At 34.2% G+C, this 15,160-nt stretch overlaps 1 protein-coding gene across 2 annotated transcripts in view; it reads left to right on the forward strand.

The window, feature by feature from the left end:
* Spec2 (CDC42 small effector protein Spec2) overlaps positions 1 to 15,160 on the forward strand; it is a 70,447-nt gene that overhangs the window by 35,226 nt on the left and 20,061 nt on the right. For both annotated transcript variants that reach the window (XM_073077169.1, XM_073077170.1), the window contains exon 2: positions 11,367 to 11,817. In XM_073077169.1, coding sequence (XP_072933270.1) covers positions 11,676 to 11,817 — 142 coding nt within the window. In that variant the 5' untranslated portion in view covers positions 11,367 to 11,675. The remainder of the gene's footprint in view (positions 1 to 11,366; positions 11,818 to 15,160) is intronic.

A 15,160-nucleotide genomic window follows, 5' to 3' on the forward strand; every position in this document is an offset into this window, starting at 1 on the left:
CAGTCCATCTGACGTCAGTGGTTACTGCTGTCCAAGGACAACTGTAACAAACTTCATTGAGAACAGGGGTACTACATAAAGTCGACCACATATTCGTTGCCAATCATATAAATTATAAATACTAATTCAGTCGACTTATTTGTAAATCATACTCTTCTCTATGTAAGTCTCTTCTTAGATAAGCTTAGATTCCTATTTGAGATCGCCCACAAATGCGCCGCTACCCCTGAGGACTAAGCTGGAATGCCTCGGATAAGTGTCTCCCTTACCACACCCTTCAAACCACAACACAGCAGCGTTTTACACTGTTGTTATGAGGCAGAAATAGGAGTTTCAAGTCAATTGCCATATTACTGATGACATTGTCCCAGCTGTTCAAGAATAAAAATTTTGTTTTCGAACCATGGCTAAGCAAGATTAGTAGAATTTAAACTTGACAATTTACCTGAGAAATCTAAGTCAAATTAATTTACTCATGATATAATATTTTTCTCTACCGTTAAAGCAAATTATAATTTATTTGTATAACGAACATAACCTTGCTTTAATAAATATAGTTTTATTTTATAGAAATACAATACAATAATATATTGTGCAAAATAAACAAAAACATAATCGAGGCATTTTTATCAACGATTTCTCCCAGACAACCTTTGGTTTCACAAAAATATTAAATAAATAAACAAATCCTTTTATAAGTAAATAAATTTTATAATATCAAAACATAAATCATAGATTAAATTGTAATTAATATAATGTACCTTATTATTCATTCGATACTTTATACATGCAAAAAAAATCATAAATGAAAACAATATTATATTAAGGCTAAGATTAATGCCTCATATGATAGTCAGCCGATGATCGGATCTATCCACAATTCCACACCCTACCACCGAAACGCCTATCTTCACACTAGAAATAGGTGTGACGGTGGTACCTCCCCAGTAAAACTACATTGATTCCACCATATTTCAAAATTAGAATTAGTCAACAATTTAGTTGCTAGACTTGGCTTGTGCACTAACAATATCAGTTACAAATCTTATAAAATAAGTATGATTGAATAATAACATAATTTAATTTTTGCAACAGTTTGCTACTCAACTAAACTCGAACTAGACGTTCCAACCTGTTTCCTCGAATTATCGGTATTGAGTCATTTGAATGGCTATCTAAATATCATCAGATAAACGACGGCTATTGCAAGATTGCAGCAAGCGAGCCTTTAAGAGCCTTATAAACGATCAAGACGGTAATATTGCGTGGTTTATAATACCTTTACGTCAAATAGCAAGAATAAGAGGACAGGGATGAAAACCTGGTCATTTTTGTGGTTAAACCCTTTGTGGTTCGCCTTGGGGTGCACCACTTATTTCTGCCTTATGACAGCAGTAGTAAGCGCTGCTGTGGTTTACTTTGAGAGGCGTGGTAGGGTTTTAGTATCCGAGGCGTTTCAATTTGGTCCTCAGCGATAGTAACGCATTCGTAGCCAACTTTAGCCTGTATTATAAAACTAGATGTCTTACTGCGATTCTCTACTGCAGCTATTCAACTGCCCCAACACTGGCAAGTCTGGTGAACATATACAGGCCTTTAGATTGGAAGGTATGTTGGACAGAAACGATCGAAATCACTACAAATGTTTGTCATATTACTCCTGCAAGCTACTTTTGTCAAACATTTGTCAAGCTGTGTTTGTTTTGTTTGGCAAACAAACGAAGGACTACTTTAAACTGTTTGTTAAAAAGTCCGGTTAAAAGCTTGTTTTGGGAAAATATTTAGAAGGGTATGGCCGGTTTTTTAACGTTTCTTTTTCTGTTTATATTGACTAATTTTGAAAACTACTTAACTTTAGAATTGTCATTAGAGTAAAGGTGAAAAATGAAAAATCGTGCGCGAAGATATAATTTATTTTAATTGTCGGCATTTTTGCCCCTTACTCATTCTCTATAATGTATGAGCTAGAAACACATACAAAGCCGCCATTTTGGATTTATTCTTTATTGAATCAAGTCATAATATGGATAGAAATGCAAAAGACGTAGATCGAGAACCATGATAGACATATCAACCTCAATTTCAATAGATTGAACGTTGTATAAATATTGAACTATGAACTAGTGTGCTACGTGATACGATAAACTATGCAGTGTATCTATATCGGTATATTGACTATATTATAGTGAATAAACATTAACAAATAATTTTTAACAAATAATACTTAACACTATCTTGTGGACGTGCTCAACGTAAGAAACTTTATCAAATTAAAATATGGTTGTGGACAAATAAAACCGTAATTACGTATAACATAAATGAAAAAGAAGTATACGATTATTAATTCAAATGCTTTTAATTTAAAAAGTGTGTTTATATTATTTTGAAAAAAATTAAGATATACTTCTTTTGGGTTGCCTTTAGGTATGTTTTATTTCTATTGGGAGACTTTTGCAAAAACATAAAAGAAGTAACATAATATGCCGCATTTTAATACAATTTAAAATGCTTATCTAAACTAGGAGATCTAGAAATACATAACAATTAAAACCAAAGTGTAATTAGTACCTATGTTATGTTTTTTTAATAAAAAAATATCTAATCTAGTTATTTCTAGATCAATCGTAATAAATACCGCCATTTTAGATTACAATCTGTATTTCCACGAGTTATAGGATTCTAAAATCACAACCGCAATATTACCAAATTACAATTCACAAGATTATTTAAGACAGCTTATTACAACACAGACAACAAAACTAGTTATGAATGAAACAAACCACAAAACATTGCCGTGATCGTAAACAACTCAGCTTGAAATAAAAGAATCGATAAAAAAAATAAGGCCAATTACAGAACATCAACTTAAAAAAGGAATAGGCGGTTGCCAAACGTAAAAGCGAAGTAATCAATTGTGAAACGAAACTGTGTCAGTTAGACGGTTTATCGAGTAAACAAAAACATTGACAAAAGGTAATATAAAAACAGGTTAAGTGCGAGTGGGAACGGACATAAACGGTTCCGTGCAATATTTTAAAATAGATACTTCGTGATTTTTTTTATTGTTTGATACACGATGAGAATTGTAAAGGGAAAAACGATTTTAATAACATGTTTCTTGTATGTGAACTTACCGCATTATTTTTTTTTAATCCATATTCATTTTTTAATAATATTTAAATACTAAATTAAATGTATTTAAATATTTGTTGTATTGTTGTTTTATTTAAGACCCTCATAACAAGACCTTTCGTTACATATATCAAACAGTTTGAAAAAATATTACCTATTTTTCCCTTAATGTCACCTCTATTATAGCCCTATTCGAAAATTTATTTGCACTTCCATATTTGAATCGCAAAAATTTATGTGTACATTTCAACTTAATCGGTCACTAGATTTGAGCAAATTTGAGAATTGGAGCAAATTCGGCTGATAGACAGATGTATGATCTTATAAGAGTTCAGAGTCATCATAAGGACTTACGGAACCCTAAAAACGTAAAAACACTCCAAACAGAATCGCATTGCGACATGCGAGCTAAATTGATGAAACGTATTTCCGTCGTTTCGTTTTATTTTCTCTCGTTTGTAGATTTTTTTTCGTTTCATATCTGAACTCGTTTTGTGCGACGTTGATTTGTTCTTGCTATAAGCGATACGATTTGATAAATGACATCGGATTCTTTATCTGACTTAGTAATAAGATTTTTAATTAGCAATTAGAAGTATTGAATATTATTGATTGGATTAGATGTTACCAAAGAAACCAACGACAAATAATAATAAGTATTAAAGATTATGAACATAAGAATATAAAATTTTATAAATAAAACATTTTTATCTATATTTACCTATTGTTATATTGTATGGGTCTAGAGTCAATAAATTTATTTTTCTTCTAAAAATACTTGACCGAGTGTTACAATGTATCTACATTTTTATTAAGGTTTTTATTTTTTTTTTTATTTCCACGCATACATGTAACCAACTAGATATAAAACAGAGATCTTACCTTTTTTATAATATAGGAGTAGCAGACGAGCATGCAGTCCACCTGATGGTAAGTGGCTACTGCCGCCCATGGACATCTGTTATCAACCCCAGGAGGATTAGATATTCATGCCTGAGATCGGCCACAGATGCGCCGCTACCCCTGAGGACTAAGCTGGAACGCCTCGGAAAAGTAGAGTTAAGTTACCTGCAGCCCAATATAAGTACGTTGCCTCTACACATGTCCGTTTCATATTATATACACGTAAGTCGACCGACAGGCTTCCTTTACAACTTTTATAGAAATTCAAGAACTTCTTCAACTACAAATAGTACTGGTAATGGCGTTGGTACCTCCTCGGTCGAAGTTCTTAGTCTACCACCTTTCTAATCCTTATCCTTAAAACTTATGTAACACTAGCTGACCCGGCAAACTTTATTTATCAAATATTTTTCATATAAAATATAGCCTATGTTACTCGGGGATGATGTAGCTTTCGATTGGTGAAAGAATTTTTAAAATCGGTCCAGTAGTTTTTGAGCCTATTCATTACAACCAAACAAACAAACAAAATTTTCCTCTTTATAATATTAGTGTAGACATAATACCTAGTAAAGATGAAACAGGATTGAAACCAAACGATCACCGCATTTAATTACAATTACCTTGGTTAAACACTTATCCTACCACCTTTCAAATCCTTAAAGCTTATGTAACATACTAAAGACAGAAACAGGATTCAAGCCGTTACCGCTTTAATTGCAAACTACATTGACATTAAGAGCATCGAAAGGCCACAATGGTATCTGAATCAGCTAAGCGTATCACTTTCGCTGCGATCCAATGATCCGTACACTTTCACTGCTTGACGTAAAGCCGTAAAGATAAGGTGCTGTCGTACCAACGGCGAGTGTAAACGGATGGAGTTTGTTTTGCACATAACCTTATTTATAAAATGGAAGTAGCTAACTTGCAGTCCGCCTGATGGTAAGTGGTTATCCCCGTGGAACCGAACAGGGTCTAACATGGTCAAACATTTAAAACAGCTGAAACTATTGTATAATAGCTGAATAATAATAGCTTTATAATAATTATTATTGCTTACTCAGCAATTTCTCCACCAAAGACTAAATTAAATAAGAGACCTCAGAAATAGCAGAGAACAGAGGTTCTCAAACTTTATTCGTATATCACCCACTTTTGTAAACAATTATCTACTTTGTATTTGCCTAATAGCTAATATCATCGATGTCCACATTAGGTTATATTTAGTAAACATACACCATCTACAAGAATATAACACCTTTTTTTTTGTTCTCGAGGGGGAAACCTTCAAAAGGTACCCGACGACGTGGGAGCGACGCCGGGTTATGTGGGATTTTTTACTGCACTAAAACCCCCCCGGTGGCCGTCCTCAACGCTTGTTGGAGAACTCCGGGATCTCCAACGGAACACAACTGGAGCCCTCCAAGCGCGATGCCCAACGGGCTCTACCCTGGAGGAGCAGTTTTCGCTCCTCCTACACCATGTAGTGTTTACGACGGTATGCGACCACACATACCGCCGTCCTTCCCGGGGTCGCTTGCTGGACGGTTCGAGGTCCCACTCTTGCCGCCCGCAACCCCGGAAGCCCCCTTTTAGTCGCCTTCTACGACAGGAGGGGATACCGTAGCCCTATTCTAGTCCCGGAACTACAGGGACAAAGAATATAACACCTACAAGAAGTTATCGGCCCCATTTAAAAAACTCAGATCTAGGGTCGTATATTGTAATAATCCTGCCTATTTTCTCTTTAATAAGACGTAAGACAAGTGGTTTAGACACCAGTAATCTAACACAGTTAACTATAGGTAGATGAACTAACCAGTTATCTCACTCAACAGTTATCTTACTCGTTATATAAACAAATATCCTAATGCGTTGATAATTATGTCGTTTATGATTTGTTTGGTATTTTCATTATCAGGCACTCAGATTGTGATTATAAATAACATTTAATTATTTACACAAAATTGTAATTTACTAAAACGCTTATATATTATAATGTCAACAAAAGAATGAAGAGAAGACAGATAAAGAGAAGAAGAAGTGACGAAGACTTTTAGGGTTCCAAGGGTAAAAACGGAACCTTATTACTAAGCTATCTCTTGAACTCTTGACTTAAAAAAATAAATAAAAAAAACGTTTGAAATTTTTGTGATACAGATCCCTCCGTAAGCGAGTTCAACGCGCACTTGGCCATTTATTCATGAAATAAAGATAAGTTATTAATACCTTCTGTATTTGTGTTATACAATATTCGTACAACATTAGGCAAAACTTGATAAATGTAGTTTGCAATCCCTAGTTTATGATAGATAGTACTTATTAATATGCAAAGAGTTTGAGTGCTAACAACATCGGCTGCCATTAAAAGATTATCCTTTAAGAGAAGCCTTCGATTCATGTAGCTAATCCTTAAGGCTATTTACTAAAGAAGTCTGCAAACTTTCAAAGGATCTATTCATTGGCCTTTTCTAGCTTTTATTAAGCTATTCGTAATCCTTTGTAAGCTAACAAAATATAGACAGAAGTCTTACTTTAAGCTTTAAGCCTAGTTTGCACTTATCCTAGCATTTGTTTATATGTAAGAAAGTTCTTAACGTGCTTTGAAGTATTAAAACGATAGATGTCGTCACGTAAGGAAAAAGCGTTATGCTCTGACCATGCCATGCAGCTCTCCCTCTATCTATCTCTTTCTGTTTTATCCAAGTGTGAATATCGATAAAAAGCTCCGTGCGTGGCTGGTTATATTATTATAACCTCGTGATATAACATCAATAATAAATGCGTGAAATTTTTTTGAAATCTCATTTGTTTTAAAAGACATAAAATGTCTTAAATCACTATGTATCACACATATTTTAAATTATTAGATTGTCTCTTTAACTTAACAAACTACACCCTAGAGTTCCAGGTTCGATTCCCGACTAGACAGACAGATAAAGTGCTGTTAATCTTATAATTTATCAAAGATAAATGCTGTCAGCTGTAAGACATTGGTATCGGACATCTCGTCTTGAAATATATATAATCTATGACTTTTCGTCTATATTTTCGAAATATCTTCTTAACATTTTATATATAAGCTACAACTCGAGTAATATCATCGTCAACCCATTGCTGTCCCACTGCTAGGCGGAATAGGCCATAGTCCACTGCGCTGGCCAAGTGTGGATTTTTAGCCTTCGTAAACGTTTGAAAAAGATTTCTCATCTATGCCGGTTTCCTCACGATGTTTTCCTTTACCGTTTAAGCAAGTGATAATTTATTTCTAATACTCACATAACTTTGGAAAGTCCGTAGTACGTGCCTGGGATTTGAACCTCGGACCCCTCAATCAAGAGGTCGCGATTCTTTACCATTAGGCTATCACTGCTCGAATAAAACTGTGCTTCCATCCACATTAAAACATCGTAGTGAATATTAGAAACCTTCCCGAATTGTGAGCCGTGCCCAATACTGAAACATAAAAAGATGCAGTCAATAGTGTCTCTGATTCTCCATAGGTACAGTCAGCTTTAAAAGTCGATAAACATGTTCATGTTTCAAAAACATCTTTACCCAAGCGTTCGTAAGTACGCCGTAAAGGTTTAAAAGAAGATAAACACTACGGTGTCAAAAGTAGCCGAACAATGACATATCATATTAATGACGTTATACATATCGATGTTCAGCTACTTTTGACACTTTCCGATGTACATTTAATTGTGATACTTGGGGTGTTTAGCTACTTATGAACGCTTCGGTATATAGGAATTTTTGAAATCTTCATCTGCTCATCTACTTCTAGAGCTGACTGTACATAAAGCAAAGTGATAGTGTCTCTTCAGTACATTCGAGCGTGTCGCTCCACTTAGACCATTGTCACATGTGCGCTGAGTACAATCACACTGCGTAGAGTTGGAGAACAAGTGTCTGCTTCTTTATAAAGGCTTCTACCAAGCTTTAGTCGAAATTTCTTTAATTTTCTAACTATACCTAATACCATTTTATGTAGAGTAGGTATAGGTGCGTACCTAGATTTCGTAGATTGCGTAATCTACCGAAATTTTGCCTATCTAAAGATTGAGAATTGAGAAAAAAGTCAAAAGTCAATCTTATTAATAACGGACATTAATCGTCTAATCCGCATTTGACCTCATAAGGACTATGCCCTTTATATTGTGGAGCAGTTTATTATGTAATAATAATAAATCAAATATTTATAATGTGGAGTAGTTTATTATGTATTATAAATAAATCATCGCATTTGAATTTCACCCCATCAAAACAAACCCATCAATTTGGAGCCTTATTGAAACATTCCCCATAATTCTAACAGAAAACTACTTAATACATTAGTTTCCACACACGACATGTAAATCTCGAATTTTCGAACATTACTTCCAAAAAAATATCTACATTTCGGGCACATACGATTGCGTTCCACTAACGACGCCGTACATACGTGTCGTGAATTTCACATCATCGTGTTATGTGAGGCTTTATCTGTTATCGCCCTGTCGAATAGAGCCTCGGATAAGTTGCGTCTATCAAGATCATTTTGTAACGCTTGATAACGTCTGAGTTGTATTGACTAACATTTATGATGGATACGTAATTTAGTTGAGAGATGTAGGTATAATCTACACATATTATAAAGAGGAAAATTTTGTTTCTTTGTAATGAATAGGCTCAAAAACTACTGGGCCGATTGTAAAAATTCTTTCACCATTCGAAAGCTACATTATCTACGAGTAACATAGGCGAATATATTTGATATTATTTACGAATATATTTGATAAATATATTTTGAGGCGGTACAAAGTTTGCCGGCAGCAGCTAGTTCGGTATAAATGTAGAATGTATTATCATGTCATTATTATCTTATATATGAAATTCTCGTGTCACAATGTTAGTTACCGTACTCCTCCGAAACGGCTTTACCGATTTTCACCAAATTTCATATGCATATTCAGTAGGTCTGAGAACCGGCTACTATGTATTTTTCATACCCCTAAGTGATAAGGGTTGTTCACCCTTAACATTTTTTTATTTATATGGCAACACAACGTTTGTCGGGTCAGCTAGTTTTATTATAAAATGATGTGAGAGTAAATTATTGCGAAGCGTCAACTTACGAGTAAATCGAATAAATAAAATAAATATTTACTCAATACCTATCTATGAAATTGACATAGCATACGAGCATGCAGTCAACTTTATATAACATTGCACGACCCCTTATACTTGTAAATATCAAAACTATATAAGTTTGGAGAACTACCTATCAGTACGGCTTCCCTCAGGCTCAGAGAACTAAGATAAAGCCTCATTTCTCACTTTTTACAGGTCTAACACTACAATAAGAATAGCACAAGTATAAAAATAGATATGACTTGACCGCTGTAGTTAAAGCACCATTAAAATTAGAAAAACATGCAAAAAGTCTTTCATAAGATAAATAGCACAACAAAACTAAACCGGAATTATAATAATAATTATAAGGTGACCAGCTTTTCTAAGTCCGGTTTTAGTTGCAAGAAAATTGGCCTTAAGCTAGTACAGTACATTTAAACCACTCATCTAACCCGGTTTGTTTACAAACACTGCTCTTAAACGAGAACTTATGAGAACAGTTCAACTAATTATTTATCATTATTTATTTTTTTTTTTTTTTTATAATATAAGAGTAGCAGACGAGCATGCAGTCCACCTGATGGTAAGTGGCTACATGGCCATGGACATGTTCGCCCATGGACATCTGTAATCAACCCCAGATAGGATTAGATATTCCTACCTGAGGTCGGCCACAGATGCGCCGCTACTCCTGAGGACTAAGCTGGAACGCCTCGGAAAAGTCTGTCTCCCTTACCACACCCTTCAAACCGGAACACAGCAGCGCTTAACACTGCTGTTATTAGGTAGAAATAGGTGTGACGGTGGTGCCGCCGGAGTCGAACCACAAAGGGTTCTACCACCTTTTAATTATTATACCACTTATGTCTTCTTGTACATACCGTTTAAGTACACTCGTGTAAGTACCTACTTGCTTTAAGTAGTTTAGTTCTAAGTATAAAGTTAATAACTATTTTGCTTCAACAGTAAAATTAAGATTCCAATAAACAAAATTAAAAATATTGGTAATACTAAACATAACCCATATATAATGATACAAACACTATTTTGTGTTAAGATCCTTATTAAAGAAGAATGAAAAACTAAAATCAAGGTTTTAATGAAATTATTTAATTTGGGTCAACAATTTCAGATTTGTGAGTCATAGAGATATAGATACGAATACCTCAAAATATTACCTTAACTTAAAGCAATCCAAAAAGTTATCAGAAAAATAATTTAATAAGTATTGCCGTAAAATTGTAGTCAATAACTGAATCCTATTATTTTATTCTCGTAACTTTCATTTTGTATGTTGAGTTAGTTTCCGTGTAAGAAGAATAAATTCGCAAACTGACTGAAACTTCCTTGCACTTTTTACACGAGCATAACTCTTCCTCAAAGCTGTCTTAAAGCGCATGTCACATCCGACATCCTTACCAGCATCCTGCAAAACGTGGATTGCAAAAACGATCATATTGTACTAGCTTACGTATCAAAAACCATTGGTATGGTCTGACGTGTTTAAGTGGCTAAATGTTCACGAGGTACTTGTGGTGTCGCAGATTGTTGATAAGGGCCCCTTTGAATTGAAGGGCCCTTGTCATGTGAAGCATGTCGGCGCTCCAAATTCTTATTATTGCGAATTCAGTTCATTCCGACTACACTTTTAAAATACGTGTGATGTGTCGTTCTCATCGTATTTTTTGTGTTACTTATGTGTAATTATAGTTTCGTTATAATGCGTTACTGGTACATTATTATGATAGAGTAAGAGCATAAGTAGGATCCTAAAAACTTGTCTTTTTAAATATATAATATTCACTTTAAAATTTAATATTGAATAATAATTTTATAGAAAACCAGATCCTAAAGAATTAGTAATGAAAAGTTGTTTTTAAAATAAATTATGGTTAACCTTTTTTGTTAAAGATGGCTGAAGACATTAAAAAGTAAAGAAATTATCTGCTATGTAACACTATTTACGTTATTTAATCAATAAATTCACATTTTAACAATGACAAATAGTAAATGATATTTTCTCAAAAATAAATTTAAGCTGTTAATGGGTACACAAAATACATAGCATAAACGATTAGAGATTTACGTTTATTATAAACAATTAACCATTAACTAATCACCACATTACCATTAACAGCCGAGCAAACAGTATCAATGACAAACAAGATTAAATACCACTTCTCGGAATCTTAACAATGTTTTATTATTTTCAGGCCTTATCTGCGGAGCCATGCCAGCATCGCTATCAATTGGAAACAGATCTGCGAGACCGACACATCAATTCTAAATTTAAAAATAAATTCTTAAAAAGAAATCTTTTCAATAGTGTGCAGTCGATCGAACAGATCATATACAATTTGAATTCTGTTCGATATTGTTTGCGCGATCTAAATCAGTGTTCATTCGAGGAAATTTCGATCGATCCGTCCATAAACCGACCGATCAGACCAGCGCTTTGAACTCCGTTCGTTCGGAGAGTTCTGTTCGTTTGTGACTCAGTGAATTGTGTGGTGGACGTTACGATGGCGACTACTGGCAGTGAGATCTGGCTGCAATGGTTCGCGTGCTGCTACCAGCCAGCTGCGCAGGCGCAGAGGACGCGCCGGAGAATAGACCGGTCTATGATCGGTGCGCCCACTAACTTCCAACACACAGGACATATAGGTGAGTTAGTTGATTTAATAATTGTTATTCTGTGTATTGAAAAACTTTTCTTTTTACATTTAGGTTTAATAATATATAGTTTACTAATACTAGTTACCTACAATACGTAATTTGATTTATTAAGTCAAGTTTTTACTTTTTTTCCCGACCATTAGGTGCTCTGTCATGATTATTTTTCTATCAATATAGCCGTAAAGGTTAAGTACATTTATTTTTAATATCTGAACTGAATATTTTTAGTATCGGAACAAATCTTAGTGGAAATGACAAACGTGGATTAGAAGGTACACCACTATCCACACTCACCACAAAAAATACAAAATAAATAATTAGCAACATATGACAAAATTAATAATTATGGAAGCTAACGGTATAGAGAATGAGTGGTCTCAGTCATGGGCGACATTTAACTTCCTGTTACTTATTGAAAATAACTTTTAACATGACACGGCCTCTAGCGGTAGTTTCAGAAAACGGAATTCTAACCAGGATACGGCATGACTTCAAACTCATTGTTATATTAGTCATCGGTTATAGTTTTTCTTACTACGCGTCCATAGAACAAATGATCTATGAGACATGTCATTAAAATTTAATCGCTACATAAAGAGCAAAGAAATACTCTGAAGTAGTTTTTAGGGTTCCAAAGGGTTCCACTAGAACCCTGTTACTAAGTCTTCGATGTCTGACCATCTGACCGTCCGTCGTTCTGTCACAGGGCTCTATTATACAGGTAGGTAATTTATTGTGAAATAATTAAGTCATGCTTTGAAATGCAAATGCTTTGAGGACAAGATAAAACGTTTCAAGTGTCTTTGTTTTCTTATTTTAAAGTAATACACAGAAGTTTACCAACATTATAACTTAATAAGCTTCAATGTGAGATCTTATGAAAAACTTAAACGCCAAGAAATCAGAAGAACGTAGTTCAATATGTTCTTTATTACACGTATATTTATTTATATAATCTCATATATAAAATTCTCGTGTCACAATGTTAGTAACCGTACTCCTCCGAAACTGCTTTACCGATTTTCACCAAATTTTATATGCATATTCAGTAGGTCTGAGAATCGGCTTTTATCTATTTTTCATACCCCTAAGTGAAAATAGTTGTTCACCCTTAATCTTTTTTATTTATATGGCAACACAACGTTTGCCGGGTCAGCTAGTAAATGATATAAAACAATGGTCTCCCCATTGACATTAAATAAATAATAAAAATAATCAACGACCACGCTACATAATGTATTATCTATATGCCATTTCTACTCGTAAATTATTCTATGAAATCACGAGCACTTGTAATATTTAACGCAATTTGCAACGCCAACCGTGATAATTTGAAACGGTACTACCTAAATGTACTAGTCACAATCTATCTTATATATAAAATTCTCGTGTCACAATCTTAGTTACCGTATGCCTCCGAAACGGCTTTACCGATTTTCACCAAATTTTATATGCATATTCAGTATGACTGAGAATCGGCTACTATCTATTTTTCATACCCTTAAGTGATAAAGGTTGTTTACCCTTAACTTTTTTTATTTATATGGCAACACAACGTTTGCCGGGTGGCCGGGTTAGCTAGTATCTTAATATAATGTCTACATAAATCGTACCACATCATTCTATTTTGCGAATATCATTAGGGTTCCGTATCCAAAGAGTAAAAAAAATAAACCCAATTACATACTTTTCCGAGGCGTTCCAGCTTAGTCCTCAGGGGTAGCGGCGCATCTGTGGCCGATCTCAGGTAGGAATATCTAATCCTATCTGTGGTTGATTACAGATGTCCATGGGTGGCAGTAGTACCATCATGTGGACTGCATGCTCTTCTGTTACTCCTATATTATAAAAAAAAAAACTAAGCTTCTGCTGTCTGTTCGTCCGTCCGTCGGACACAGGGCTCTATCTCTTAATTCGTAATAGATAGAAACTTGAATGTTTTATAAACCTTAAGGAAAATAATAATTGTCAGCAGTAAAGTAGTCATAGTGAAATGATTAGGAACTCGACCTCTCAATCTGGGGGTCCGAAGTACCAACCAGAGGTCAGATCTCTACGTCAAAGTTATGTGCATATTAGAAATAATTATCACTTGCATGGAATGTAAAGGAAAAAAATGCGTGAAAAGAGAGTAAGGTTTGAGAGTTCTTAAAAAAAATAAGGGTGTGTGAAGTACTAATCCCCTCTTGGTCTCTGATTACTCTGAGCACTCTGATTACTGCATCCAGCAGTGAGCCAATGGGTTGACCGTGAAGTAGTAACTGGAATATCCGAAGATAATATAATAGTTTTAAAATTAATCATCATTTGCGTGAAAGAGAAGGCAATATCAAGAGTAAAAGAGAGCTTTTTTCTTCGCTTACGCCACACACTGCGAAATTTCACGTCTCTAGAACAAAATGGCTGTCTCTATGAATGACTTTAGCGATTAACTCTGACGTAATATACATGACTTGTCTATATTTTATGCAAAATGGGAATTAATTACCACTACTTGACTATTTTGAAATTTATTTAGCGCTACACAAAAAGTAATATTAAGCCGTAAGACATAGATTAGTAAAGATTACTCACTCCTAACAAGAAAATGTACCCCGTTTTGAGAATTGAAATAGTTGCGTAAAAAAGTTTTGCCACGTCTCCGTGCTAAAATGTCCCTAAAATATTTGAAATTATTATTAAAAATTGTTTATTTATCATGTAAATTACGCAGTATTAGTTATTTATACGTAAATTTTCTCTAAAAATGTTTTTATTTGTCAAGACTTCAAAAAAAGAACTTACTATAATAAGCCATTTGCGGCTTCATTCAATTTCAAGGCGGCGAAGTATCCTTACTAATCTATGCCGTAAGATATTAACTGACATCATGTGTTTATCTGTGGTAGAAAGCCACACCGTGTCAGATCGTGATAAAATGGAATGTTCGCGAATTTTTTGTAAAGTAAATAAGCGTTACTTTTTTGTATAATAATACAGCTTATATATTTAACTATATTGTTATTTTTGTAACACTTTTTAACACTGAACATTGCAAATGGTCTTACTTAGTTGATTTCTCGCCAAAGTTTGTTTAATTCTTAAAGGAATGTTAATTTAAAGGAAAAACAAAGAACATTCGCATCACATGATATAGTAGGTATATCCAACAATATAAAATTGAAATGATAATCAATTAATTAAACAAATCATTATAATATAAGATTTTGTAGAATTATTTCAGCACTGTGGTACGCTGAAATGGTAGTCATAATGGTAACTACAAAACCTACTTTGACCGAAAAGCAAAAAGAAAAAGGGAACACTAACGATACGTCACTCGTAGATCATT

The sequence above is a fragment of the Epargyreus clarus genome, unplaced genomic scaffold, assembly GCF_041222505.1.
Source record: "Epargyreus clarus isolate Ecla_fem2 unplaced genomic scaffold, WU_Ecla_fem_2.2 ptg000010l, whole genome shotgun sequence".
In the NCBI taxonomy this organism is placed as follows: Eukaryota; Metazoa; Arthropoda; class Insecta; order Lepidoptera; family Hesperiidae; genus Epargyreus; species Epargyreus clarus.